We start from the raw sequence: 27,902 nt of genomic DNA, 5'->3' as shown, positions 1-27,902 counted from the left end.
TCATGGTTGACCAAGTGAAGCAGTGGAGAAGACCTCCTGTTTGCTTTTCCGGCCGCATGAAGAGCAGCCAAACATGGCCGGGATGATGAGTTTCGGCATCAAGATAGTGTTTTGTTTGTTATGTACTCCGTATGTGATAATAGATCTCCAGCTATGGGTCTGGACTCGAGTTCCCCGGCCGACTTGTATTGGGTGACATTGAAGCATCCTGTTACTTGCCAATGACTCAACAATCATCAGTCACATCCACGACCCTTGAAATCTCATGCGCATAGTCCACGACATGCCATTGCCCCTGGCGATGAATGATGCGTTGTCCCTTAGCCGATGCGACCTACGAGCCGCGGGAAGAAAAAAGACGGGCACTTTTTCTGACGTGCAGAAGCTCACGGAAATCGCAGGTGCTAGCGTGCAACTCTTCTTTCACGGCAGGAGGGGGGGAGGGGGCCCACATTCCAATGTGGGCTTGATCCCTGCTTGCCGTGCAATTTTTCTCGTCGTTGCCCCGTCGACCAGAAACACCGTTTACTTTACCTGGTAATTTTCTTTGAGTTGTGCACGTCTTGCCCGGGTTTATATCCATCCCATCACAAAGGCGCTCGCTACATTAAAGAAGCACGCACACCCATTAACTTCCTCACTCGATCAGACACTCACGCAATCGCAATCGCAAGCTTAAGCTTTTCTTTTACACCGCATTCGCAATTGAAGTTGCAACAGCATCTTGCCTTACACACATCTACCTCCGCACATATCAATCATGTCGACCAAGGTTCTCGCCGACAAGGACGTCAACGCTGCCATGACGGAGCAGCAGGCTCCTGTCAAGGAGGTCAAGAGCATGGAGTATCACCGCCAGATGCTCCAGACCAAGATGGCGCAAGAGGAGACGTACGGCAACACTGATTTCTCTTTTAAAGACTCGTACTAACTTCAGACAGGACGACCCAGTATGTCTCGCCCTCGGACAACATCATGAGCCCTTGCACCGCCAAGATCAATGCTCTGCGCAACAAGCACGCGAGCAAGTCCGTATCCCCTCTCCCCAACTCTGTCGCACTCGACTAACAATCCATCTACAGAGCCAAACCCAAGTCGCTGTTCGCCCAAGCCAGCGCTAAGAAACTCAAGGGCGACAACCCCTTGGGCGCAAAGCCAGCCCCGACCAAGGCCTTTGGTCTGTAAACACCCGACGACGACTTCTTTCTTCTTCGCACGCTGCACTTTTTGTGTGTGAAGCCATGTCTTCGTGGATTACGCCGTGTGTATTTACTTCACCAGGAATTCGGTCCACCACTGGAGGTTGGACTGGGGCGTTCGGGGTTTTAAACTTGTGCAGGATATCAAGGCCTTGGGTTGTAATGACATGATGCGATGAACAGGGTTTGGGTTTGGACTTGGACTTGCTTATGGTTACTACTGTTGATGTACGATTTTACCAATGGACATATGACTCTGAGAACTTGTGTGTCATGTGTATTTTTGTGTGTTTATGCGGCAATTGGGATAACGACTGTCTACGCTCGCCAGCCGCTGACAATGTAAACAACATCCTCATCCGACACCGGGTGTCCTAGACCAACTCTCTGAGGAACATGTCTCGCACTAGCACCCCAAACCAGCGCATACTTGAACGTATCCTTCAGCGTCCTGTGGATACGATCGCAAACGTCTTCGATGGTGCTGTTGCTTCGCACAATCAGAGCCTCGCTAAAGTCGGGATCCACGCCCTTGCGCTTGGTGTAGATGCGAATCAGCTTGAGCTCCTTCCAGCACCTGTCCACAACATCCTGGATGCCCAAGTCCAACTCGCAGCTCATCACCACCGTGTGATCCTCGCGAGCCAGCTTATCGAGGAAATCGAGCGAGACGCTATCGATCTTGTTGTACACGTACAAGCACTTGATGTACTTGCGGTGGTCCTTCATGATGACGTCGATGAAGTCGTCGACGGTCGCGAACTCGTCACGCACCAGGACCTCGCAGTTGAGGATCTTGTAGTCGCGGAGGATGTTGAAGACCATCTTCTCGTCCAGGTACTTGGGGGGAGTCTGGAATGTGATCTTCATGCCGCCCGCTTTCTTGACCTTGAGGTAAATGTTGCTGCTTCCGTGTTAGTCCAACATCCGAGACTGTCTTACTCGACACTTACGGAGGCTCCCGATTCAGACGGATGCCGACTGCTTCCAGTTCAGCCTCGAGCAGGGCCCTCTGCTCCGCTTTCTTGGTAGCGTCCAGCACCATGAGAATAAGGTCACTGGTCTTGGCAGCCGAGATGACTTGTCGTCCTCGACCCTTTCCCTCGGCGGCACCCTCAATAATACCGGGAAGATCGAGAAGCTGGATCTCAGCGCCGCCATACTCCAGCACACCAGGAATGGCTGTAAGAGTTGTGAAGGCGTACGAGGCGACCTCGGATCTCGTCTTGGTCACCTTGGACAAGAAAGTAGACTTTCCCACCGAGGGAAAACCAACGAGGGCAATTCGCGCATCACCGCTCTTGCTGACGTCGAAACCTGAGCCACCACCGCCTCCGGCTCCCGGACCGGGTTCCAGGAGTTGAGCCCTTAGCCGGGCGAGTTTTCTGGGCTTGTTAATATCCGATGGGAATGGCGTCGCGTTTCGAGCGGTAGGTTCGAGACATGTCTTGGCCTGCCAGTGAACTTACCCTTTTAATAGACCCAGATGATATTCTGAGATGTGTTAATACACGCTAGGAACAGGTGATCGGAGACGAAGCATTGTCAACATACCAGTGGCCTTGTTTTCTATAATCAAGTCAGCTCAAGTCTAGTAAAATAAATGGGTGCCAATGCAAAGGGGATTTGTGAAAGTTTGGTATCGCAGCGAATCTTGAAGAACGTGGCATCGTTATAACGAGCTATTCCTTTCACTAGTTCTTGAGATTCAAAACTGGTATATGCAGGACTTTCCATATCGACTTGAGCTCATAAACACATATCAATGCTTACTTTGCGTCCTCTTCATCTCATCCTCAATCCTTCAAACATGTCAGTGGGTGGTGCCCCGCCATGGCGCTCAAGAGAGACAACGTACTCCTTGATCTTGTCCGTAATGTTGACCATCTTGCCGTTGGGTTGAGACGCCCGTCGCGTCTCTGGACAAGTTCTAGAAAAGAAAAGAGGAAAGAAACTCGGGGGTATAAGTCGCGAGGCCTCGGCGTCTATCCAGGATCCAAAATCATGAGTGGAGGGGCTGAAGAGGCCTGATGAAGTGGCGGCAGAATCTCAATACTGAGCTCCACAAATGCGGGATGCGCTGACTCACCGCCTTCCTCTTTTGGGAGCATGTCCATGCCCCAGAATCTTTTGTAGCCTTGCATCATTTGCCAGGTTCTCGAGGCAACGTCGCGTCGCCATCACAACAATCTTTTTTTCAACGATTCGTTTTTGCGCAAAGGATATCATGGCCGATGCAGCAGAGCAGGTTGCGACGGCGCCGGTCGCCGATCAGGAGGATCAGGAGATGGCGCTGGCGACGATAAATACCGATGTCGCGGCCCCAACTACGAAAAAGGTCGTCAGGAAGGTCATCCGCAAGAAGAAGCGACCTGCGCGAGTCCAAATCGATCCCGACACCCTCACCTCAGAGCCTCCTCCTCAGACCGGTACGATTTTCAACATTTGGTATAACAAGTGGTCGGGCGGCGATAGAGAAGACAAGTACTTGTCCAAGACTCACGCCAAGGGTCGCTGCAACATCGCCAAAGACTCTGGCTACACCAAGGCCGACGGGCTGCCGGGGAGCTTCTTTTGTCTGCGTTTCGCACGTGGTATCTGCACCAAGGGCCAGGATTGCGATTACCTCCACCGACTTCCCGGGACGTATGATCACTTCAACCCCAATGTGGACTGCTTCGGACGCGACAAGTTTTCTGATTACCGAGACGATATGGGTGGCGTTGGAAGTTTTATGAGGCAAAACAGAACTGTCTATGTGGGCAGGATACACGTCACCGATGATATTGAAGAGATTGTGGCTCGGCATTTTGCTGAATGGGGTCCTATCGAGCGCAGTAAGTTCATCGTGAGTATACAATGTCGCATCTGCTAACGAAAAACTAGCCCGTGTTCTCAACACCCGAGGTGTCGCATTCGTAACCTACGTCAAGGAGGCCAATGCCGAATTCGCAAAGGAAGCCATGGCGCATCAATCTCTCGACCACGATGAGATTCTCAACGTTCGATGGGCCACCGCCGACCCCAACCCGATGGCGCAGGCGCGTGAGGCGCGGAGAATCGAGGAACAGGCTGCCGAGGCCATTCGAAGAGCCCTGCCTGCCGAGTTTGTCGCTGAGATCGAAGGCAAAGACCCTGAGGCTAGGAAGAGGAGGAAGATCGAGAGCAGCTATGGCCTTGAAGGATACGAAGCGCCTGACGAAGTGCACTTTGCTCGAGGTGCCCAAGCTGTGAACCCCCTAGGACGGGAAGGGTTTGAGGTGGAATACCAGGAACAGCCCATGATCGAAAACGGTGAGTCCAGCGAGACACCGGCGCAGGAGGAACAACAGCCACAGCAGGAGACGGGAGGCATCTTTTCGGGCAGCACACTTGCAGCTCTAAACAAGGCCAAGGTGTCGGTGGCATCCAAGCCCAAGGCTGCAGCTTCAGCAGGACCGCTGGTGGCATACGACAGCGACAGCGATGATGAATAGGGGACATGGCGTTTGATATTTCTACATATTGGATGCATAGATTATTTATCTGTAACTATAATGATACCACAATGACAGCAAAAGTTTCAGCTGTTGAAGATTCTAGAATACAACACCTCGTGTCGTCCAAACCACAGATCCATAAGGGGGATTGTCTGCCCGGCCTCTTCAACTGGTGTATTCCACTCTCGATCGATCATATCATCGATCATTTTCTGCACATGCTGTCCAGCCAATACTTTTTGCGCCTGGTACGGCCCAAAAACGCTCGCCCTCACTGCCGCCGATATCAGCGCCTTGACGTGACTCAGCATAAAGACGTACGCCGTCTGTCGCAGCTCCAACCCGACGAGGGCGCATATGGCTCCGAACAGCGGTGCGAGGTGCGCAGATACGAGGGGTACCTCATTTTGGCTCTCGCGCCTCAAGAGCGCCGCAAAGTCACGCAGCGCATGAGCGTCGACATCTGGTCGGCTTGCGCGGAATGACCGCTCCCAGATACTCAACAGAGCACGACCCTGCGCAACGCTGGCACGACGACCTACGGTGCAGATAATAGCTGCATCGAGCTGGTCGTCTAGCTCAGGGAGGGCATCCGGGTTGCGATGTCCAGCGAGGACGAAAGGGAGCGTCGTCGCAGCAAAGGACGACAGTGACGAAGGTAGGAAAGAGGAGAAGGATGCGCCGCCGCGGGGCGCATGAGCTAGATATGACTCTAGGCCACTACTAAAAGCGAAAGAGCCAAGAGGTAGGGCAGAGTCTGAGAGGAGAAGCAGGAAGTGAGTCGAAGGTGCGAGGTGAGCTGATATTCATGGTGAGCTGAGATCGTCATAGGGGTTGATGTGAGTGGAGGTGATACATACGACCTGATGGTGGAGGTGGAGCTGATAGTTGCTTTGTCTTCAAACGCGCCCTGGCATCTTGAAGCCGACGCTCTAGATCCAGAATCTCATCCTGGATCTCATCTGCATCATACACGACAGGTTGCAAAGGAGCCATGAGTATAAAAACGTGACAAGTCCAAGTTGAGACCTAGCTCTGGCTCGCTCACGCGGAGGGATACCTAGATAAGCGCAAGGTCCCATCGCCCTATACAGAAAACGGGAGATAACAACCATGATAAATCCAATTGACTCAACTTTAAACCCATATCCGATGATTCTTTCTTCTGCAACGGGAAAACAACAAAACCTGACTCCATGCCAATGCTAAAAACCCAGGCCCAGCCTTTCCAGGGTTCCATCCATGAGTTTACCAAGTTAACAAGTCCAATTTTATCAGCAACCAAAAAAGAGTCCAACACCTCACTCCATACTAAAACCCATTCTCCCCGACAAGCAACCCACATCCATTATCTCAAGGTCGAACATTCTCTTTGTCAAACCCCTTCCTTCTCTGCGCCCGCTTCTTCTCCGCCATTCTCTGCTCGATTCGCGCAATCGCCGCTGCTCTACGCTCCGGTGGTAGTGTGCTCTTCGACGTGGTGGCTGGAGGTGCGCCGTTGCTCTGCTCTGGCCCTCCTAGACGCGTGAAGCGATCCTGCAGGAGATCAATGTTGTCATCTGCCTTGTCGGTTGCCGTGTTTCGCTTTGAGCGCGCAATCGACTTGGCGAGGGCGGGTAGATCAGGCACGGCAATGTCATCGATTTCGGGGACTCCGGACGCGGCACCTCCACTCTCGATGCGCTTGGTGAGCTCCTCGCCGAGATAAGCCCTGTTCCTGGGTGATCGCGGCACGAATGGCTGCCATCTAGGTCGGCCAAGATTTGGCCTATCACCAAGACCTGATTGCTTCGTAGTTCCAACGTCTGATTGGGTCACCTTGGGGAGGGCATCTTCGTGGAACTTCTGTCGCAATGAAGGGACGTTGGGGTTTGTCGCCTTGAGCCCAATGGACTCGCCTTGCAGATCCGTCAAGTCGAAGCTTCGCCGTTCGAGGTCATGGCCGCGCTGATTGAAAGCCCTTTCTGAGGATTCCTCCTTTCGTCTAGAGTTTTCCTCCGCTAGACGACTGATCTCCGTGTGAACATGCCAGCTCTTTGGTCGAGTTGTAGGTGCTTGTTCTCCCGTCTTCAGTGTCCTTATCTCCTTCTTGAGTTCTGCAATCTTTGAATGGGCGCGTTCCAACACTCCATTCTTATCCGTAGCTTGGGCTTCGGTCTCCTTTCGGTATGCCTCAAACTCTTCCTTGAGTTGGCGGATCTCTTCGTCTTTTCTCTTGTTCTCTTCCTTGGCCTCACGAAGCTGGGCGCGTAGATCCTGAGCCCTTGCACTCTCGCGAGGAGTGTCAGGCACAGTCGTTGTCTGTGTCTCAGCCTTTGAGGCTCTCTTTTCTGCTGCTCTGAGTTGACTCCTAAGAGTTGAGACCTGGTCGCGAAGTTCACCCAGCTCCTTCACCTGGGCGCGTGCCTTCCTCAACTCTCTTTGTGTTTCTAGAATGGTCTTTTGGGTTCTTGGTGATGTTGCCAGTCGACGCCTGCGGCCGGCCTTTGAATCTGGGTCGTCTTCTCGGTCCTTGAGGAACTCCTCAAGTTGATCCTCGAGTTCTTGGACACGAGTTCGATACTGCACTGCCAAAGCGGTTTGTTTCGTCAAAGTTGATAGGAGCTCAGAGTTAACATCGTCCGATCGATCATCTCGCTTCGATGCGATCCGAGACGCGCCCTCAGCAATCTGCTTCTCCATCTCAATCACCTTTTGCTGCTCTTCCTTGAGCTTGACGGCAAGGTCACTGGCCTCGGCGTCCTTTTGCTTGGCATATGACTTTGCCAGCTGCTTGTACTTGAGCAATTTCTCCATCTCGATCTTGGCCTCGTCGTGATACTTTTCGAACTCCTCCTTCCAGTACTTCCCGGATTGTGAGTGCGGCTCGTTCAGGTCGATCGTGATGTCGTGGGTGCAGCAATCCTCGTCGTCGGCTTCTTCCCACTCGTCGTCTGAGGTGTCATCCTGATTTCGTCGCGTCGCAGCCTCCTGAGCTGCGGATCGCGATGCCTTTTCCAGAGCCTCGTTCAGGCGCGTGCGATGGCGTGTCTCGTTCTCATGGATCACATTAAGATCATTGGTCTTTTTGACGTCCTGTCCAAATGACACGCGCTTCCTCCTCGTGGTTCCCGTGCCCGGGGTCAAAAGAATGCCCTGGGGTCGAGGCGGTGTCTGAGAGACTGCTTCCGTCTTCATGTTCTTTTGTTTGGCTGCTCTCGTGGCTTGGTTGTCGCTCGGTCGCGCCGGGGTTCCAAACAAGGCGCTCTTGAAAGCTCTTGCAGCAAATACTGGGGCAGGGGTATCGGGCGCATCGATCTGAGTAGTGTCTAAGTTGAATGGTAAGTAAGGAGCGTGTGATGATCCTGTAAGCAAAGAATTCGTACCACCGTCGTTGACAGCGTTAGGCGCGTCCTCGCCGCGTCTCAGCATCCAACCCAACATCTTATAATCTTCGTGGAGCTGAGAGTAGCGCGTCGTCTGAATGTCTCGAAGTAATTGTTTCGCATGCGCGATCACAAATGATGGGATTGTAGCATTTGTCTCTCCAATTCGTGGTTGGCGATGTCGGATTGTTTGGGAGATGAGTTGTAAAAGGTTGGTTTGTTTACTTTCACCTGTCACATCACGACAACAGTGATAAGAAAGACGGGACCCTGGGTGGCACACCAAAGTAACTTTCTAGGCAGCGCTAGCCGGGGTCAGGCACCTCTGCAGCGGCTACCACTTGGCGGTCCAGGCGTCTCGGGGCGTCGATTGGCCAAAGTTTAGCACTCCGGCCGCTGCAAGAGCCGCCGTGAACCCCTCATCAGCCCTGTGGCCGCCTGTAATTCGGTGAAACGACACCGCCTTTCCAGGATAAGCAGCATCTCAAGCTGTAACCGGCAATAAGGTGAGTAAGGTACCCCGCCATCCATTTCGCGACGTCAGAGCCCAGGTCTGGCCTGGCGATTTCTTCACCTGTCATCCATTTGCTGGATGACTCCTTCAACCGACCTTTTTATTATTATTTTCTCGACATTCTGTGCCGCCATGGCTTCTTCCCTGTAGCGTCGCAGCTTTTGCTGTGACACTTCTCTGGATCCTGAGCAACCATGGCGTGGCAATCAGGGGTATGGAAGTCGCCCTTGAACCTTAGCAAGAACAACGATGAGTCAAGCTTTCCGGGCCTCCAGCCCGCCGCGAGCCCGGAGGCCACCAACAAGATTGAATATGATGAACTGCAGCAGAATGAGCTTCTCGCCCTCGAGGCCATCTATGGCGAAGACTTTGTCATGCACACGGGAACTCACAGTGCTTGGAAGGTAGAGTCACATGCCCTCCCCTCCATCAGCCTGCTCCGATAGTCGAAGCTCATAGTACGTAGAGAACAGATCCTGCTTTTGATATACGAATAAAAGCTTCGAGAGACGAAGACTTTGCCGTCACTCTCGGCTTTGTTATGACTGCAACGTACCCGAAGTCTCCTCCGTTGATCACCTTGAAGGACTATGACCTTAAGGAAGTCACCCAGTTCAAGATCCAGAAGTTCCTCGAGACGCAGCCAAAGATCTTTGCGCAGGATCAACAGGAGATGATCGACCAGATTGTCGAAGGAGTTCGGGATATCCTCGAAGATGCCGCCCAAGCAAAGGCAGATGGCAAACACTTGCCGTCCCTCGAGGAGGAACGAGAACGACACGAGGCCTCGATGGCGAAGCTAGCGCAAGCTAAGAAGGAGGAAGACGATCGCAAGAAGATGGAGGAGACAAAAGAAGAAGAACGTGTCATGGCCGAGATGCTCCAGCAGCAGATTGATCGCCAACGACAAAAGGCCAAGGAGTCGAAGCGTCGCCCCAACGGCAAGACTCCTCAGCAGCCCACCTCGAGCACCGAGACCGAAGAGCTTATCGAGTTCGACCAATATTGCAATACGACGGACAAGTCGGGGAACATTCTCACCTTCAAGGCTGTTGCTAGCAAATGCGACCCCCGACAGGGCCCTGTCTCAGTTGTCTATACGGTCAGGCCTGTCCTTGCTAACGGCCAGGGCAGCCAGACGATGGCACTCAAGGAGGCTGTTTTGCGCACTAGTAGTAAGGACTCCAAGGAGTTCAAGGTGCAGCTGCAGAGTCTCGAGTCGCGTCTTCAGGATCTCAAGACGGTAAAGCGAGTTCACCACCGCCACCTCGTCGAGGTCCTGGACTTCAAGGTCCAGAGTGGAATCGCCACTGACCCGACCGCCCCAAATGCGTGGACAGTAAGCGTCTTGACGCCGCTGGCGGAAAAGGGTCCCCTGGAGGAGCTCTTGGAACTTGCTGGGCAGATTGAGATTGGCAAAGTGCGGTCTTGGACGCGTGACTTGCTAGATGCGCTCAACTTTCTTCACAACAAGAACATTGCCCATCAAGATATTCATGCAGGGAACATCCTGCTGTTCCGAGAGTCCACAGGTGAAATCGTTCCCAAGATCTCCGACTCGTGGTATCAGAGGGAGATCCACGCCATCAGCTCGCACAAGCCGGGACCTCCAGGCATGATTACTGCCAAGTCAGCTTACTGGCTCCCACCAGAGGTTGCTGCTGCGTCCAAGCCTCAGTATACGTACAAGACTGATATTTGGGACTTTGGTGTTGTCTTTGTTCAGATGATCTTTGGCCTTGATGTGCTGCGGACATACTCGTCGCCCAAGAATTTGATGGAATCACTTACTCTGTCTCATTCGTTGCATGAGTTGGTCAGCAGATTCTTCAAAGAGGACAAGCAAAAGAGGCCACGAGCTTTTGAGCTTGGGTCCAGCGAGTTCTTGGCTACTGACGCGCCAGTCCTCTTTGACGACACGGCCGCGATGCTCTCGAGCAGCCCTTCCATATCCTCATTGCAAGTGATTCCTGCGAGACTGAGGCGTGACTCTACCACCCGAGGCCCTGCCTTGTCCAGATACACTGAAGACTTTGTTGAAGAAGGCAGGCTTGGGAAGGGCGGCTTCGGTGAGGTGGTCAAGGCAAGGAAGAAGCTTGATGGTCAGATTTATGCCATCAAGAAGATCACGCAGCGCTCGCAGGCCAGTCTTACTGAAATATTAAAGGAGGTTCGACTGCTTTCTCAGCTCAGTCATCCCGCTGTTGTTCGATACTACAACACCTGGGTAGAGGAGATCCCAGACCAAACAGACACCGAGGACGATACTTCGACGGGTTACTTTACGGAAGATACCCGAGGGACTGGGTCGGCTGGGATTGACATCCAGTTTGCTACTAGCACTGGAGGCCTCGATTTCATGTCCTCGAATGCTAATGTGGACTTTGGGTTCGATGACTCCGACGACTCTGATGATGACGAGGACGACGATGAGGACGATGACGATGATTATTCAGACAGCGATGTGGCTATCGGCCGTGTCCTTTCGCCTGACAAGGAGAGAAACGCCGCAATGTTACGGCGTGCTCGGTATCAGCGATCGTATCGAACTATTCTATACATCTCGATGGAGTACTGTGAAAAACGGGTATGCCTCAACTTTCCCCTCTCGCCTGAATTAACAGACTTGCTCACTGGAACCTTTAGACCCTTAGAGATCTCATTGCGAGAAACTTGTATAAGAACACGGCCGAAATCTGGCGCCTCTTCCGCCAGGTCTTGGAGGGATTGGCCCATATTCACGGACTCAGCATCGTCCACCGTGACTTGAAGCCAGAGAACATCTTCATCAGCAGTGGCTCTGACGGCATCGACAATGTCAAGATTGGCGACTTTGGACTTGCCACCAGTGGACAATTCTCAGTGGACAAGGTGGCTGCCAACACTCTTGAGACGGATGATATGACAAGGAGTATTGGCACTGCCTACTACTCTGCGCCCGAAATCAAGTCAACCGTGAATGGAATGTATAGCACAAAAGTTGATGTAAGTGGAGTGGTCAAATTTGTCTATTGCTGGACTAATTGCTAGCAGATGTACTCTTTGGGCATCATCTTCTTCGAGATGTGCTACATTCCCATGATGGGCATGCAAAAGGCCGATGTGCTTGGTCAACTTCGACGAGTCAAGCCGGTTTTGCCATCTGACTTCAAGCCGGCAGACAAGGTTCAGACTGATATTGTGCTCTCTCTTGTCAATCACAACCCCAAAGAGAGACCTTCAAGTGCAGACCTCCTCAAGAGCGGCAAGCTGCCGGTTCAAATGGAGAGTGAGACTATCAGACGCACCCTTGCTGGACTTGCTGATCCCAGCTCGCCATACTATCGCAAGATGCTTTCAACCTTGTTCGCAAAGCCCATGGAACCTACCAAGAACTATGCCTGGGATATGTTCTCTGCGGGCCCAAGTCCCCAGGAGTTGCTCAATCAAGGGATTGTCAAGAAGTCTCTCATCAGCATCTTCCGCCGTCATGGTGCGCTGGAATGCCCCAGAGGAGTCATATATCCTCGCTCGTCTCATTACGGAGATAATGCCGTGCAGCTTTTGGACGCCAATGGAAACGTGCTTCAGCTTCCATACGATCTCACTATGGGCAATGCACGAATGATGGCCAAACAAGCCACTGGTCCTGTGTTACAAAGGACCTTTACCTTTGGCAACGTTTTCCGTGATAAGCAAGACATGGGCCAGCCCCTGATGTTTGGCGAAGTCGACTTTGACATTGTCACGACTGACGCACTGGATCTAGCAATGAAGGAGGCCGAGGTTCTAAAAGTGATTGACGAGATCATTCACACATTTCCTTCCCTGTCTTCGACGGTCATGTGCTTCCACCTGGGACACTCTGATCTTTTGCAGCTTATTTTCGAGTATTGCGGCATTGAACCAGCGTGCAGACGCGCAACTGCAGATGTTCTGAGCAAGCTGAACATTCACAACCACACATGGCAGAAGATTAGGATCGAGCTGCGGTCGGCGGCTGTGGGTGTATCAGCGACAAGCGTGGACGAACTACAACGATTCGATTTCAGGGGTAAGTCAGATGGCGCATCCAAGATGTGCATCACTAACGTTGTCTAGACACTCCAAACAAGACGTTTTCCAAACTCAAGACCCTCTTTGAAGGCAGCGACATGTACCAGCGGGCCTCACCCACAATTGCACACCTGAAGGAAGTCATTGAGTATTGCAAACGCCTAGGGGTCGGGACCAAGGTCTACATCAACCCCCTAAATAGCTTGAAGGAGGGCTTCTACACGGGGGGCATCCTTTTTTCATGCCTCTACGACAAAAAGACCAAGGACGTCTTTGCAGCCGGTGGGAGATATGACCAGCTTATCAAGGAACACCGGCCCAGAATCGGAGGCCAGTTTGGTGAGAGGCACGCGGTTGGATTTAGCTTGGCATGGGAACGCTTGGCAAGAGTTTCCAAAGTCAGCGGACGAGCGTTCCTCAAGAAGGGAGAGGAGGAAGGAAACGGAATGTTTAATACTCGAAGGGTGGGTTCATCTCTGGCTTTGTGTTTTACGGCATGAATTGCTAACATGGGACGCAGTGTGACGTTTTGGTTGCCAGCTTTGACGCCGCTCTGCTCAGATCATCTGGTGTTGAACTTCTTCAAATGCTCTGGGCTCACGATATCAGCGCGGAAATGGCCAAGGACGCGAGATCTCCTGACGAGTTGCTGTCGAAGCACCGCGACGAGGTGTACTCGTGGATCATCATTATCAAACAGGATTCCATCCTGAAGATCAAGAGCATGGGCAGAAAAGACGCACCAGACGTCGATATTCCGTCAACGCAGCTGCTATCTTGGCTCCGGGGCGAGATCCGCGAGCGAGACGCTAGGTCTGTGGTGAAGCTTCGGGGCAACAGTTCTCAGGCCGAACCCAGCGGCTCGGGCGACAAGGATCCGGAGCAGGAGGTTCGAGTACTCGTGGCCCAGACACGGAGCAAGAAGTTCAACCGTAGAACGGTAGTGGAACAAGCCCAGGTCAGTGCCAGCAGCGTAGTGCGATCGTTCCTCGACGGACCAATCCTCGCCATTGAGACGACAGACCAAGTCATGGACCTGATCCGCGAGACGTGCCTCTCTGAGCCTGAGAGCTGGCGGCAAGTCGAGCACGCGGTGACGACGTCGGAGAAGAAGTACATTCGTGAGATCCACGACCAGCTGGACACGTGGCGATACAAGTTTGAGAAGAAGAACGGGACGAGACACTCGTTCTTGTATAACTTCCGGTCTGGCAACTGCATCTACTATGATTTGGGCAACTGATGTTCATCAAGTAGAAGTTGGATGTGGATAGATGGAGTTGTTAGTGCGATATGCTGTTTGTAGATGTTGCTTTGCTTTGCGTTGTAGATAGGGGAGGTTTGTCTGGTCAGATACCTTTGCATACGATAACAACTCAACTCTGACTCCGGTTCTATTTCCTTTCTGTGGGACACAAGGTTTAGGGGGAGAGGATATATCTCCCCAGCAACCTCAACGTAATCTAAACCCCAACGACGACAAGCTTTACACTTCCGGCTAGCATCAGCACGACCAAGGTAATATAATTCAGTTTAATCCCTTCTCTATTGTCGGAAGACAGTGACGGACTTGGCAAGGGCGAAGTTCCTGAGTCTTCCCGAACCTTAACACCAGTGTGATTGAGGTTCGACTCCCACATTCCACATAGATAGTTATGTAGATGAGTAGGCAGACGTGACGTAGACGTGACAACGTAGACGTAACGTAGGCTTGACGTAAACTGCATACATCTTATGACATCTCTATTATTTTGCCAGTTGATCCAATTTTTGCTTGGTACTTCTGCTTTCTCTATTACGCGAACTGCTTCGCTTTATGCTATAGTCGGAGCAAATTAGCTCAAACCGAGGTATCTTGGCGAATGCCAGATGGTTTCCTTATCCTGCCAGAACCTATACTTGTCATAACTCTGCCGCAGACGATCAACGCCAGTTCACCTCACTCACTTTCGGCTATCTTGTTGAGACGACAGGGGAGATACATACGGTCAGTTAAAGTGTAAGCTCCAGAAACGCCAGGCTGTTAATATAAGATTCGCCATGGTGCTGAGGAAGGGCTTGATCACGGCCAAATTTTGTTTGCCCACGAGAAGGACGATATTCAGGTTCATCCGATAGTTGTGATTCAAGCATATAACCTATAGATCAGCGGCCTACAACTTATCCGACTGCCCTGTGATTCAACTTGAGTTCAGGCATAAAACCCCCATCTCTCTCGTCTCTATCGATACTTTAGGAACTAACACTTCAGCAACAACACACTTTCTATCCCTCTCCCAAGACGAACGCTCTCACCCTATCTATCCACAATGTCATCCATCCCTACCACCCCGACCACCACCATGACAGATGACAAGACAAAGGTTATCGGTGGGAAGAACAACTTCTGGCTCTGGTCCCAAGAGTTAGGTTTTGATCTCACTCACCCAGACGAACCTTCATCTCCGCCTGTCTATCCACGAATCTCACTCACAACCAGCACCGAACAGGTTACCATCGATCCAGCCAAGACAGCTCTCGTCGTGGTGGACATGCAAAACTACTTCCTGTCCCCTCTTCTGGGTCGCCCCTACGATGGCCCAGGCCAAATGATGGCAATAAGACTTGAGGAACAAATCATCCCAGCCTGTCGAAGGGCTGATATTCCCATCCTGTGGGTCGGCTGGGGCTTGGATGAGGCGGGCCTCGGCGACATACCCCCGGCCATGGCTCTATTGTTCTCTTTTGACAATAACATTGACGACAATCCTAACGAACCGAAATACCTCGGAGAGCTCGGTGAAGACATTGGATCGCCGAAGCTCATCATCAGTGACTGCGATCACACATCGATCGAGGCCGGAAAGGTCATGATGCGCGACCAATGGAACACGGCTCTCTACCCGATACTAGCAAGAATGTCCCTGGAAAAGGACAAGGCCATCACCAAGAAGCGGCCATCCGGGTTCTGGGGAGGCACCGGCATCGAGGAGCACCTGGCCGTCCTGGCCATCACGACGCTGCTGTTTGCGGGAGTCAACACCCACCGAGGCCTCGAGGAGTCTATCCGAGATGCCAGCAACAAGGGCTGGGACTGTCTCTTGCTGAGCGACGAGGAAGATACCGGTGAGGGGCTTGAGAAGAGATGTGGACGTGACTGGGGGTTTGTTTTGACGCCTGGGGAGTTCGTTAGTGGCGTCCACTCCATGCAGACTGAACCAGAGCTTGACGATCCCTTTATCGATCATGCTTTGACGTATCAGGGGGCCCATGTCGAGGCATGATTGCATTGAAACACCCATGATACTAGCATCGGGAGTGTTTCAGGCTAGGAGACGGGAGTAATGGGGTTACAGATAATGCCATAGCTTACCCCATCATGATCAGTCAATACTTGGTCATGATTTTGAATAAAACCTCCCCCTTTTTCTTTTCGGACATCCCCCTGAGTTTACACACTGTGGCAATATGATCAGGCACAAGGCGTCCTTCTAGAACTTGAGAGTTTCCAGAGGGGGGCAAAAAGTTTAAACCACGTTCCACGACAACGAGGTTCTTCTCCCCCGCGCCTCCGAGTCTCGGGGGTACGTATATCGTCGGTGGAGCCGGTCCAGCCGGGTGGGTCAAGGGACCACAGGTCCGACGTCAGTCAGTCACCAGAGAAGGCACGAGCGAGGAGGGGGCAAAGGGAGGCAACAGTGTGATATTTGGTGGGAATGGAGTAAGAACTAAAGTTGGAAGGAACCTGAATAGTTTAGGCAAGAAACAGGTAAAAAGTGGGCAGGTGCCGATTGTACCGTCAAACCGGCCGGGTACCTTCCTGGGCTATTATTGACCGACCATTGTGGATTCCTTCACCAGGCGCCCGCGCCCCCGGTCCCGGTTCCAGGCTGCGGCGGCCAGGCCGAAGTGACTCTTCTTGTTCATGACTGAGCCCGTTTTGTTTAATTCATTCATGATTTCCTTTTTTCTCTTAAACTGCTATTTCCCCCGCTATTCATACTCAACCCTCTATTCAACTCTTTTGCGAAATTGTCACATTAGGAAGGAAACGATCCTAACCTTCCCCCCTCCTCCCACCATCTCATAAGTCACCAGCGCTAGATTCCCCAACCCCATCATCCCTCCACGCACCTACAGATCGCGCCTCTCTTCGACTCTCGCAAACGCTTTCCTAGACTTCTTGTTCTTAACAAGCAACACAGCGAGAACGAATCCCAGAAGCACACGAGACACTCTCGCTTCCCTTCCCTTCTCCCTTGCCGAGCGAGAAAAAAACACGTACTCTCTCGCCTGCTCACGCCAATCGCCGAAGCCGCAGACGCCCACACCCTCGACCGCCCTTTCCGCAGTTTGCCGCCGCTCGCCTGACTTGAGCCTGACCGAACGTCGTTGGCGCCGGACTCTACTTGGAACAAACACACATTTCCCACCACACGAGTTTCTCGTTCTAGAGACGCACAATCACTTTCAAGGACACCGCCGCATTTCCTATTGTCCCTTCGCGAGAATCGCAGACACACTCTTTCATCATGGCGCAGAAGCGGCTCATGCAGGAACTCCAACCCCTCCAGAAGGAGAAGTGGCTTAATATCGAGGTACGCAGCCTTTGCAGCCGTATATAGCAAACGCCACCTGACCTTTTACTTTTAACAGACCGACGACACAAACCTCTTCCACTGGAGGCTCGGCCTCTGGGTCGTCAACCCCGACAGCGTCTGGCACGGCGCCTACCTCAAGGCCGAGATGCGATTCCCCAAGGATTACCCCTACCAGCCTCCCACCTTCAAGTTCCTGACCAGGAACATCTGCCACGCCAACGTTTACTCGGACGGTAACCTCTGCATCTCGATTCTGCACAAGCCTGGTGAGGACGAGCAGTCGGGAGAGTTGGCCAACGAGCGGTGGAACGTTCTCCACGGCGTCGAGTCGGTTCTCCGCTCCGTTCTCCTCCTCCTTGACGACCCCGAGATCAACTCTCCTGCAAACGTTGATGCTAGCGTCCTCTACCGCGACCGTCGAAGCGAGTACAACGCCAGGGCCAAGGAGATCGTGGCCAAGTCTCAGAAGGACATCCCCGAAGGAGCTAGAATGCCGACTCCCTCCGAGCTCGCCCCAGCACCTCAGAAGCCCGTCGACGACGACGCTGACTTCTGGAACATGACGGACGAGGAGGAGGACTTTGGCGGCAGCGACAGCGATGAGGACATGGACGACTTTGACGAGGATGATGAGGATGAAGATGACGTCAAGGACCGCAAGTAGTCGGCCGAGGTCGTCGTTGATGACCCGATTTCCACGTTTTACGTCTATCCATCTTTGGTACGACCGGCATAGCGAGTTGATTTTTGTTTGGGCGTTCTAAGAAATGGGCTGTCCCGGCCAGGACCAGTCCCGAAGGCATTGGCATTGGTATTGGCATTGGCGGGGGGTCGGAGCGGGACAAACTGGTCGTCCTTTTGTTTTTTTACTGCTTTTCGAGAGGAGCAACGGTGTGTATATCATGAGTCATTTCCCCCAATAGACCGAGAGAAAGAGGTTACTTCAGGTTATCTCTATCGTGTGGTCCAAAGTGATTAGCTATCGTGATTCGTGTGAGGCATAGGCCCAAATGTGATACACAATAGCTATGTCCCCATGTAGCAAATGTCCAACCCCCCGGAAAAGGATACCAACTACCAGACAAAACCGCCAATCCTCACTGTCTCTATCAACAGAACCACAGTGAAACTCCATACATGCATAACATCCATCGGATGCTGAATGAATCTTGATGCAATTGCTCCGACAATTGTTCCCAACTCGCTCATGCAGCCATGCCCAAAGCAATACAAGAAAAGCACGCCATGCAACTCTTGCCCATCTCCAAACCGTTTCTCCCAAATGGTGCCCTTAGTGTTCCGGGATTTCCATATCCATGAGGTCGCTGTTTTCCTTCTTGGCTGTTGTCGCCGAAGAATTGGCCGGCACCGTCATGAAAGCCGGGGGTCGTGCCCGTTCCTGCATCTCCGGAGCACGAGACTCTTCCGTCACCGCCGGTGGACTCTTCGCCGGCGAGCTCTCCACCCGGTCGGCCCCTACCGTACTTGGCGTCATTGTGGCTGATGCTGCCTCTGTAAGGAGCTCCAGAGCTGATGCAGGTTGGGGGATCAGTGCAGGAAGAGTGTCTTGGGGTGCGTCAAAGCTGTGGGCGTGGTCGGGCGGGTTTCCAAATTCGGTCATTTCAGTGCCGATAGCGTCGTCCTGGTCTTCGAATGGGTTGTCGAAGCCGTTCCTGTCATCGCTACCCAGCGAGGCTCGGTTGCTGTCCATAGAACATACACTGTCAGATCGGTGCTTTCTCTTAGATGGTGAAATAGGGTCCACAAATGTCGCTCGCTTCGTCTCGCTTGTCTCGTTCCGCTCTTGATTCAGTTCCTGGTGAAAGGTCTTATTCTCCGCTTTGACGAACCGTTCCAGCTGGCTTGGAAGGGGACTCTTTGGCGTGTCGAGAGCTTCATCTGTTGCATAGACAAGCAGGGGGGTCTTGGTCTCCTGCCACATGTCACGGAACACTCGCTCGATCTCGATTTTCTGTTGATTCATTAGCACAGTCCTTGCGCATTACAACTCTCGGCTCTCCTACCTCCACCTTGACTGGCTGTTCCTCGCCAGGGGTATATGCCATCCTCCACCACTGATCCGATGGCTTCTTGGCTTCATCATCCAACTCTATGAGATCTGCCTCTCCCCGTCGGCAAACATAGACGATGTTAGATGTTGTGGCCACACCACGAAGAAGATATTTCTTGCAAGTCATGGGCTTTGGGCGACCTGGCTTGCTCGGCACAGTCAAAAGCCTGCCCAAAGCTCTTTGTTTGCCCACGATTTGCTCCAATTCTGCGTCAAGACCTACACTTGTGTGAGTGAACCTGCGCCATTATGAGAACCAACAGGGCTTACCCTTCATCCTTATTTCAAGGTTCGCGAGAAGTTGTTCCGAATACTCAATCACTTGGGCAACCTTCTCATGCCGCTTTTGCGCGTCGCCATCTAGCTGGCATGGAGCAGCTCGATAATCAGGGTATTTGTCCGTCTGCAATCCCGAATTCTCCATCGCTTGGAAACGCGCCAGGCCCTCCAGGTAGCTGCGATACTCTCCCCACTGCTCTGTCGCCTTCTTTAGCAGCACACGCTTGTCGTCGTATTTTCCGTGGTCCCAATCGTCCCACAGCCGATAAATCTGCTCTTTCTGTGTTTCGATTCTCCTCACTTCTCGCTTCGTCTGCCGCCAGGCTCGTTGAATGCGCTTAGCCTCATCTTTTCGAGTCGGCAGATACCTCTCCAGGTACAGCTCTTGGGGTATCTCGATGGAGTCGCCGGGTCCGTCGCCACCAATGTTAAGGGCCAAAACCTCTCCCGTCTCCTTGAAAAAGGCCATCTTGGACCCTGCATGGATGCCATCATAGCCCAGGGCATCGCTCCACATTATATGATCGAGGGCCTCGTACAGAGTCTTGGTGCAGCCGTCTTCATTTTGTGAAAGATCAATGTCGAGCAAGCCAAACTTGACCTCATCCAGATCTGAGTCGCCGTCTTCATGAAATTTGCCGAGGACTGCAAGTTGCATTATAGCTTGCGTCTGGTCTCCATGTCGGCTATCAATCAGGTCATAGAACTTCCTTTCAATGCCTCTATCAACTTCAGGGAAAAGCTCTGTGAGAACTGAAGCTGAGCCGTAAGCACGTTCCGTGTCATCCAGAAAGGCCATAAGACGGTGGACTTCCTCGTCGAAGGCCATCTCATTGTGGCTCCGGTGTTCCCAGCGTAGTTCCTCGAGCATCTTGGCTTGAACCTCGGGGGATAGGATCTCTTGTCCTTTCCACCAGTCATTACGATGGCCATAGGACGAGGTATGTGTGCCCAGTCCGAGGAGCACATTCCGAGCGATGGGAATTTCGTGCAAGATCGTAAGAAGCCCGCCTAATTTGTGGCCACCTGAATCGAAATTGCTCAAGACAAGAAAAGCAGGGGCACCCGGGGCCCTTTTTCTCTTTGAAGGCGGAGGGTCGCTGGGCGAGCTCTCCTTGGCGGGCCCAACAGGAACCATGGCCCAACTGTTCTGATCATAGTCACTTCGGACTGCGGGTCCAAAATATGGTAAAGAGGCCGAAGGTTCTGTGACACCCGTCTCGTCCTGGGGTAATGTGATTCCAGCTTCTTGAGCCGACTCGCGGAGTGCTCGTTGCACATCATCTTCTTCCTGGGCATGGCTATTCGGAACACCTGCCGTCCTGGTCAGCGCATTGTTGACGTTATGAGCAAGAGCAGTACCGGGCACTTGTGCCGCAGTCAATTCCACCATCCTACCCAAAGGTGACCGGTTGTTCGATCGTGAAGGAGGCCTCGAAGGAGCGCCGAGTGCGTAGGAGTCTGGCGGGGGAGTTACGCCCTGAATGACGTCGTGGTCTGAGGATTCGATGTGGAAGGCTACCAGGTCAGTTACAAGAGCAACATTCGGGTGGAGGCATACGTACAAATGCCAGCGCTGTTGTCGGTGCCATCTCTATCAGCCGCGAACATAGACTCGTCCCAAGCAGTCTGGTACTTTTGTCGAAACTAAAGCGGTTGAGCATTGACTTCGGCATCAACAGGACTTGGGTAGCTCCGCACATTGTCAGGGTTATCGAAGAACTGGGTCAGGACGGTCTCGGCGTTTCTATTATTGTGCTGTCCAACAGGGCGTGTTAGTTGCCTGGGATGTCTTGCGAGAAAGGCTGTCTGGAGCTGCTGACCTTGAGAGCTTGTGCAACCATGAAGCGATCGTCGACGGGGTCCAGACCGGCAAAGTCTATGACCTGGCCGATCTCGTCCTCAGAAGGCTCCATGGAAGCCATGATTCCGTGTTTCCTCGCGAGGCGCGGAGCTGAGTCCTACCGACGGGGTTCCAAGCTCAATCTGACGATGCGATGCTCCCCGAGCCACGATGGAGCCAGCACGCTTTGTCGAAAAGGCGCGGGCGGAGCTGGGGTGTTGAGGGGTCGAGCGGATACCAGATCTACGCGATTGTTGAACAAGAATGATGAAAACGATGCACTAAATCCAGTCGAGGCGTTGGCAGGGGGTGCGACAACCTGCTCCAGTGTAGGAATGGAGCTTGTCGAAGTGATGAGGGCAGAGGGAGCTGTTGCTCCTCAACCTAGGAAGGTGCTTGCGCTGCCAGACAGTGAGTGGAGGGTTCCCGTGCATGCGGAGGTACGTACCTTCACGGCCCGATAAGATAGGCGGTCTTGGCGTCTTTCGCACGTGCTGACCACGCTGAGATGGGCATGCACTGATGCAATGAGGCTTTCAAGTTTGCTCAGTGTTGTAGATGAAAAGGAATGGCGTTATATGGAATGCTAAAGGGTTCTCAGAAAGGCTGTCCGATGTTGAAGGAGAGGCACATACCCAGATGGGAACTGCGTGGGCCACTCCTTAATACTAGAACATATAACTACAGAATGTGTAAGTCGGGCAATTGTGCAACTCTTGACGAGGCACATCGCCGAAAGTACACTCGTCGCTAGTAACTTATTCGTTTGTCATGAGTTGCCAATTCTGGATAGGTAGATACAAACCGGGGGAAAGAGGTATCTTCCTTCATCCACTTGTGTCAACAACCTACCTACCTAGGCAGGCATGAAGAAACCGGACTCTAATTAAGAACCACAGATAAATTCTGCCGACTGGGAGTCATTATCTCGACTAATATCCATAGCTATCCCCCCGGGCTTGATAACTGGGGGAGGTAAGTCAGTACTCTTTCCCATCCACTCGTGGGGGGGTTCTCTCTCGTGGCCTATGTATTCCAAGTTAGCATCACCTTGTAACCAAAATTTCCCTGTGCCCTTTTCTACGTCACCGCGTATCAGGAACGCCCAGGTCAAAGCAATATGATAAGAACTCATTCAAGACACGACTAGCTCGAATGGGTCATGGCTTTACGGTACAGCAGTTCAAAGCGAAGATACGTCACTTTGTTCAAATCCCGACACCCTACCAAGGTAGTACTATTGACTCAACAATAGAGCCAAACAGGCCCCGTTTTCGCTTGTCAGCAGCCTCAAACTGCGCCGCATAGTTGATACGAATGGAGAACTCCATGTTGTGAACTCTTGGTGGAAGGTTCTAGAAGCTTCGATCATCAACTAGGGCCGACGGGAATAGTTGCATAGCGGGTGAGCAGGGATGCAACTTACAAGTCACCCTTGCATACCTAGTAGCTTCGGCAGAGCAGGTCCAGTAAGAGACACGGCAAAGTAGCGGTGTTGTCGAAATAGAGAGAAATTGAATTATCAACAATTATCTTGCATCGACTCAGCATTCATGATAGATCACATACTTGCTTGGGCCAAGATGAGCTGCACATTTCCCCGAGTTTCGAGCCCCGCTAGAGCTGCTGGCTCCAGAGAGAGCTCTCGAAGGTCCAGGCTTGGACTGGATTTTCGCGCGTCTGGGGCGCTGTCCCCCGCTGTCGCCGGCGTCATAGTCCTCTCATCCTTGCAAGTCAGGTATCGACAGAGGGAGCCCGACAAAGAAGGGCAGCAGAGGCTGAAAATCTTGCTTTTGGCTTCATTTCAGCTAGTTTGCGGTGTAGGAGGGAGGGTTCATGTATTTTTAAGCCCACATAAAGAAATGGCTTTTGAGTTGCAGGAACATGAGGAGAAGGAATCGAGCACGAGTGCCAGACACTATGACTTTGTCAGTCTCGATTTGTCGATCGACGTCACCCCACCCGACAAGGCCGGCCAGAGCAGCAGCCGTAGATCAAGTTCTTTATTCCCTAGGCTTGGAAGCTTCCACAAGGTCCCATGCCCCAGTATTTTCCAGCGGTGGCTTCTAGCGACTGGTGTGGCCTGCCCAGGCGGGCTGCCACGGTAGCATGGCGTAGTGGTCTCCCTCGGTGCAAGTGTCACTGGACTCGCTCGCGGCGGATCCATATCAAGCTCCCCTCAGCCGCTTGGCCACTCCGCTCCATTCATCTTCTGTAAACTCACAATTCTACACTTCTAGAACTTCGCCCACGACTAGTTTTCTCTCTCTTCAATTCTTCCTCGTGACGACCACTTTTTTCCAATCCAAGGGCAAGCCAAATACAAAAAGGAAAGCATACATTCAGTGCTTGGTTGTTGCTGGTTGGCGACCAACAAGAAGCAGCGCTCAATCCTGTTTTACTCCCTTCCCGTCTTCCCCTCACTTCCAGACGGGCACGCACATACGATACTCGCATCTCTCCCATCCGTTACGCACGCTTCCACCACACCTCGCACAACTTGACCCTCGAATCCTCTCGACAAGTACGACATTGAACGCGCGCGACCATGGTCAAGGAGACGAAGCTTTACGATACCCTCAGCGTCAAGACCGATGCTACCCAAGATGAGATCAAGAAGGCCTACAAGTAAGTACCCGTCACCGTCATTGTTGCCATTCGCACAGCATCAATGCAGCAACGTCATACACAACGGCATTGCATCCCGTCTCTGGTCAGCAGATTCACCGCAATGCTCTCATTTAACCCCCAATTGATTCATCTCTTTTTCCCCCTCTGTTGCTCATTCCTAGCTACACCCGTGCGATTCGCGCATCATACCATATTTCGGCACCATGGCTAACCATCATTTTTACAGAAAGGCAGCCTTGAAATGGCACCCCGACAAGAACAAGGACAGCGCCGATGCAGCCGAAAAGTTCAAGGAGTGCTCGCAAGCCTACGAGATCCTCTCCGACCCCGAGAAGCGCAAGGTCTACGACCAGTACGGCCTCGAATTCCTGCTCCGCGGCGGCACCGCACCACCTGAAGGAGCTGCTGGTGGCAACCCCTTCGCCTCCGGAGGCATGCCTGGAGGATTCAGCGGTTTCAACTTTGAAGGTGGCATGCCCAGCGGAGGAGGCACTCGAACATTCCACTTCAACACCAGCGGTGGCGGTCCTGGAGGCTTCGGCTTCAGCAACCCCGAAGACATTTTCGCCGAGTTCATGCGCAGCGGAGGTAGTGGCATGCATGGCGCTGGTGTTGATGATGACGACTTTGGTGGCTTCTCCTCATTTGGTGCTGGTGGCCCTCGAAGTCGCAGTTCCCGCATGAGATCAGGCTTCGGTGAGCGCGGCCGAGACGCAACCCCCGAAGTCACCACAGTGGAGCGGCCATTGCCTCTGACGCTGGAGGAGCTGTTCAATGGCGTAACTAAGAAGATGAAGATCAAGCGCAAGACATACGACGAGTCAGGCAAGCGGGTACAGACGGACCAGATCCTCGAGGTTCCCATCAAGCCGGGCTTGAAGAAGGGTTCCAAGATCAAGTTTAATGGAGTTGGTGATCAAGTTGAAGGTGGCCGCCAAGACCTTCACTTCATTGTCGAAGAGGTAAGCAAGCTCCCTGATACGATACCAAGTTTGAGTGACTAACAACCCTGCAGAAAGAACACCCTCTTTTTAAGCGCGAAGATAACGATATTGTCCACGTCGTGACTCTCGATCTTAAGGAGGCATTGACAGGATGGCGAAGGCAGGTAACGACCATTGACGGTCGGCAACTGAACCTCGAAAAGGGCGGCCCTACCCACCCCAACAGCGAAGAGCGATATCCCAGCCTCGGAATGCCCATCTCCAAGAAGCCCGGCCAGCGGGGAGATTTCGTCATCAGGTACAAGATCAACTTCCCGACGAGCTTGACAATGGATCAGAAGGAGAAGTTGAAGGAGATCCTGTAAACCCGCTTTGCTGAAGGAGGGCTTGACTAAAAAGCTGGCCGAACATATGATCATTCCAACCGGCTATTCCAATGGGGCAAAGCAAATTTGTCCCATGGCAACAAGAGCCAGTGATCTGAAACGACATCCCCGGCCTGGGGCCCCAGATTGCGGGCCTCACTACGGGCAAGCCAGCTTGCAGTAGAGGTTGGACATACACGCAGACCAGCTAGGAGGAATCATTTTACACACAAACGGCGTTGGGGAGTTGGGGACCTAATGAATGACGAACACTGAGCCAAGAATCTTAGGGGAGCATGAGTTGGCTGTTGACAGGAGGGAATTCAAGTTTGATTGCTCGAAGATGGCATGGCATGGAAGGCATGCCGGCGGTGTAGCCTGTTAACAGCATGGGGTTTGTTGATATCCATCGAAAGGTTGCTTTTATATAGTCTTTGGTGTTAGAAAGGATGTCTTACCTACTAGCTGTTTTTATAATACCAAGGCAGATTAAATCTTGTGCGTGTTTTCCCAGCAGATGTTGATGAATGGGTTTATGGCGCAGTATAGCAGACCATGATGGGAGAGATGCGCCCAGATTGTATCATTACGCCGAAGTCCCCGAGCATAAATAACCTGATGAAATCCCTCATGACCAACGAGAGTGAAGTGAAGAAGAGCAATGCCGAGGGCATTTTACTGGTCGCCCCACCATTGCCCGGTGTCAGCAACATGGCATGGCCATAAGGGGCGGACGGCTCATCGGTTCGAGATTCCTGATGCGCCCCGGCGCCCCGGCCGGACGCCCGCCGATAACAAACGGGCAAAAAGAGCATTGCGGCGCAAGGTCCAAGAGAATCTTACCTGCATATCACAAAAGACGCAAATTAAACCAAACAACAAATCAGTGATCAAAGACACCATAACCGAACCAAGCCCGTTGCACCGTTTCCTCCCCCCTGTCAGGGAAACTCGCGCGCTGGTGCGGGCCGGTGGGATGGATGAAAACGGGCCTAAGGTGTTTAGCGTGTTGGCCGGGGGGTTCCAAGAGTGCAGCGATGACGACACTGCCTGGCTGGAGCTTGGAGGGGGAGGGGCAGAGAAGGACTGACACGAGGGGTTTGTTGATTTCCACATGTTAAAGTTGATGGGCATGAGCTTGGTTGAAGTGATTATGGTTCCACGGTAGAGCAGAATACTCCTGAGTTTCTGAGTGAGTCTAGTAGTTGTCCTCTATTTAAGTTGCTCAACCTGTAGTTGTTCATGCACCTTGTAAAGCATGATCCTTCCTTCCTTACCACGGGGTTTCCTTGTTGGACCGTGGCTGCCCAGGGCTGCTCAAACTGCGCCTACCCGCCTTACATCGAGTCAAGGAAGGCACGTATGGAGTCCCGAGCGTCACATTTGGCCGCGCTCCTGCCGCGTACAAGCCAAAACCAGCCTCTAGCAGGCGCCGTAATTAGTCGCACCTGCATCTTCCCTGGATCCTGTTGCTCCAGGCTTTCAATTGAGGTGGCCTCTACTGTCGTCCTTAAAAACTAGGTCCCCCCACCTCCGCAAGTTGCTCGACATCCTCTTCTTTCATCCACCAAACTTTACGGCTTGCTTGTCTTTTGCTTTCTTTTGGTATCCAATTAGCTTTACCCCTGTCCCCGAGATTTGTTACTAGAAACCGCCAAGATGCCCGAGGTACGTTTCAGTCGGGGTATTTCCCGCACTGGTGGTCCAACTTGAGCTGACATGATGCTAGATCACCGCTCTCCTGTTCGACTGCGACAACACCCTCGTCCTCTCCGAGGAGCTCGCATTCGAGGCCTGCGCCGGCCTTATCAACAAGATCTGCGAGGGCCGTCAGCTCGAGGTCCGTTTCACTGGCGAGACTCTGATCAAGGAGTTCGTCGGTCAGAACTTCCGCGGCATGCTCCTTTCGCTCCAAAAACTCTACAACATCGAGATCTCCCCCGAGGACCTTGAGTCCTATGTTCTCCAGGAGGAGGACGCCGTCATTGCCAAGCTCAAGGAGTCCCTCCGACCTTGCCCCGGTGTCGATGAGCAGCTTGAGGCGCTCGCCGCTTCCAACAAGTACCAGCTTTCCGTTGTTTCGTCGTCGGCTCTCCGCCGTGTCCGCGCCTCGATCGAGAAGGTTGGACAAGACAAGTACTTCCCCGGCGACGTCGTCTTCTCCGCTGCCACAAGTCTTGAGAAGCCCACCAGCAAGCCCGACCCCGCCATCTACCTCCACGCCTTGCAGAAGCTTGGCAAGAAGGCTGAGGAGTGCGTCGCCATTGAGGACAGCAAGAGCGGTACCCTGAGCGGAACTCGCGCCGGCATCAAGGTGATTGGCTACGTTGGTCCTTATGCTGAGGACAAGCAGGCCGAGATGGAGCAGGTCCTGAGGGACGCCGGCGCCGTCATCATCATGCGTGACTGGGCCGAGTTCCCTGCTGCCCTGAAGAAGGTCGAGGCCGGTGAGGTTTAGAAGGAAGCAGGAGTCAGTTTCACACCAGTCTGCTTTTCGGAATACCCAGACATGACATGAGATGTCGGCGATGTAGCGCACAGAGCCGAGAAGCAGTAGATCCCACTTTAGACTAATCAATCTCGTTGAACAGCAAACG

The 27,902-nt window shown here is 52.7% G+C and overlaps 11 protein-coding genes across 11 annotated transcripts; 7 read left to right on the top strand and 4 right to left on the bottom strand.

The window, feature by feature from the left end:
* Positions 1–760: 760 nt before the first annotated feature.
* On the top strand, positions 761–1,185 carry NCS54_01161500 (Hypothetical protein; the record flags this gene model as incomplete). Its single annotated transcript, XM_053156887.1, has 3 exons — positions 761–891; positions 942–1,028; positions 1,083–1,185. 3 exons carry the CDS (start codon positions 761–763, stop codon positions 1,183–1,185), a joined length of 321 nt encoding a protein of 106 aa, XP_053012862.1.
* Positions 1,186–1,517: 332 nt separating this feature from the next.
* On the bottom strand, positions 1,518–3,179 carry NCS54_01161400 (Ribosome-interacting GTPase 2; the record flags this gene model as incomplete). Its single annotated transcript, XM_053156886.1, has 6 exons — positions 3,058–3,179; positions 2,973–3,001; positions 2,754–2,768; positions 2,669–2,693; positions 2,153–2,584; positions 1,518–2,103 (listed from the first exon to the last, which is right to left on the bottom strand). Exons 1-6 carry the CDS (start codon positions 3,084–3,086, stop codon positions 1,518–1,520), a joined length of 1,116 nt encoding a protein of 371 aa, XP_053012861.1. The 5' UTR covers positions 3,087–3,179.
* An 88-nt stretch (positions 3,180–3,267) lies between these two features.
* On the top strand, positions 3,268–4,675 carry NCS54_01161300 (Pre-mRNA-splicing factor CWC2; the record flags this gene model as incomplete). Its single annotated transcript, XM_053156885.1, has 2 exons — positions 3,268–4,036; positions 4,086–4,675. The coding sequence occupies 2 exons, from the start codon at positions 3,268–3,270 to the stop codon at positions 4,673–4,675; spliced, it is 1,359 nt and encodes a 452-aa protein (XP_053012860.1).
* Positions 4,676–4,761: 86 nt separating this feature from the next.
* On the bottom strand, positions 4,762–5,698 carry NCS54_01161200 (Hypothetical protein; the record flags this gene model as incomplete). The annotated part of the gene is made up of 2 exons (XM_053156884.1): positions 5,539–5,698; positions 4,762–5,477 (listed from the first exon to the last, which is right to left on the bottom strand). Exons 1-2 carry the CDS (start codon positions 5,672–5,674, stop codon positions 4,762–4,764), a joined length of 852 nt encoding a protein of 283 aa, XP_053012859.1. The 5' UTR covers positions 5,675–5,698.
* Positions 5,699–6,031: 333 nt separating this feature from the next.
* NCS54_01161100 (Cut12 domain-containing protein) lies at positions 6,032–8,101 on the bottom strand (the record flags this gene model as incomplete). The annotated part of the gene is made up of 2 exons (XM_053156883.1): positions 6,032–7,986; positions 8,044–8,101. 2 exons carry the CDS (start codon positions 8,099–8,101, stop codon positions 6,032–6,034), a joined length of 2,013 nt encoding a protein of 670 aa, XP_053012858.1.
* A 650-nt stretch (positions 8,102–8,751) lies between these two features.
* NCS54_01161000 (Non-specific serine/threonine protein kinase) lies at positions 8,752–13,835 on the top strand (the record flags this gene model as incomplete). Its single annotated transcript, XM_053156882.1, has 6 exons — positions 8,752–8,961; positions 9,024–11,144; positions 11,204–11,542; positions 11,591–12,590; positions 12,638–13,056; positions 13,113–13,835. The coding sequence occupies 6 exons, from the start codon at positions 8,752–8,754 to the stop codon at positions 13,833–13,835; spliced, it is 4,812 nt and encodes a 1,603-aa protein (XP_053012857.1).
* A 1,066-nt stretch (positions 13,836–14,901) lies between these two features.
* NCS54_01160900 (Isochorismatase domain-containing protein) lies at positions 14,902–15,855 on the top strand (the record flags this gene model as incomplete). The annotated part of the gene is made up of 1 exon (XM_053156881.1): positions 14,902–15,855. The coding sequence occupies one exon, from the start codon at positions 14,902–14,904 to the stop codon at positions 15,853–15,855; it is 954 nt and encodes a 317-aa protein (XP_053012856.1).
* A 1,248-nt stretch (positions 15,856–17,103) lies between these two features.
* NCS54_01160800 (UBC core domain-containing protein) lies at positions 17,104–17,836 on the top strand (the record flags this gene model as incomplete). Its single annotated transcript, XM_053156880.1, has 2 exons — positions 17,104–17,169; positions 17,228–17,836. The coding sequence occupies 2 exons, from the start codon at positions 17,104–17,106 to the stop codon at positions 17,834–17,836; spliced, it is 675 nt and encodes a 224-aa protein (XP_053012855.1).
* Positions 17,837–18,463: 627 nt separating this feature from the next.
* NCS54_01160700 (Hypothetical protein) lies at positions 18,464–21,447 on the bottom strand (the record flags this gene model as incomplete). The annotated part of the gene is made up of 6 exons (XM_053156879.1): positions 18,464–19,144; positions 19,197–19,462; positions 19,514–21,040; positions 21,088–21,169; positions 21,224–21,280; positions 21,346–21,447. The coding sequence occupies 6 exons, from the start codon at positions 21,445–21,447 to the stop codon at positions 18,464–18,466; spliced, it is 2,715 nt and encodes a 904-aa protein (XP_053012854.1).
* A 2,466-nt stretch (positions 21,448–23,913) lies between these two features.
* NCS54_01160600 (J domain-containing protein) lies at positions 23,914–25,305 on the top strand (the record flags this gene model as incomplete). The annotated part of the gene is made up of 3 exons (XM_053156878.1): positions 23,914–23,993; positions 24,223–24,958; positions 25,012–25,305. The coding sequence occupies 3 exons, from the start codon at positions 23,914–23,916 to the stop codon at positions 25,303–25,305; spliced, it is 1,110 nt and encodes a 369-aa protein (XP_053012853.1).
* Positions 25,306–26,964: 1,659 nt separating this feature from the next.
* NCS54_01160500 (Hypothetical protein) lies at positions 26,965–27,763 on the top strand (the record flags this gene model as incomplete). Its single annotated transcript, XM_053156877.1, has 2 exons — positions 26,965–26,973; positions 27,035–27,763. 2 exons carry the CDS (start codon positions 26,965–26,967, stop codon positions 27,761–27,763), a joined length of 738 nt encoding a protein of 245 aa, XP_053012852.1.
* Between the last annotated feature and the right edge of the window lie 139 nt (positions 27,764–27,902).

The sequence above is a fragment of the Fusarium falciforme genome, chromosome 9 (assembly GCF_026873545.1).
Source record: "Fusarium falciforme chromosome 9, complete sequence".
Taxonomy (NCBI): Eukaryota; Fungi; Ascomycota; class Sordariomycetes; order Hypocreales; family Nectriaceae; genus Fusarium; species Fusarium falciforme.
Note: the sequence above shows the minus strand (reverse complement) of the source record. Positions and strands in the feature narration are given on the sequence as shown.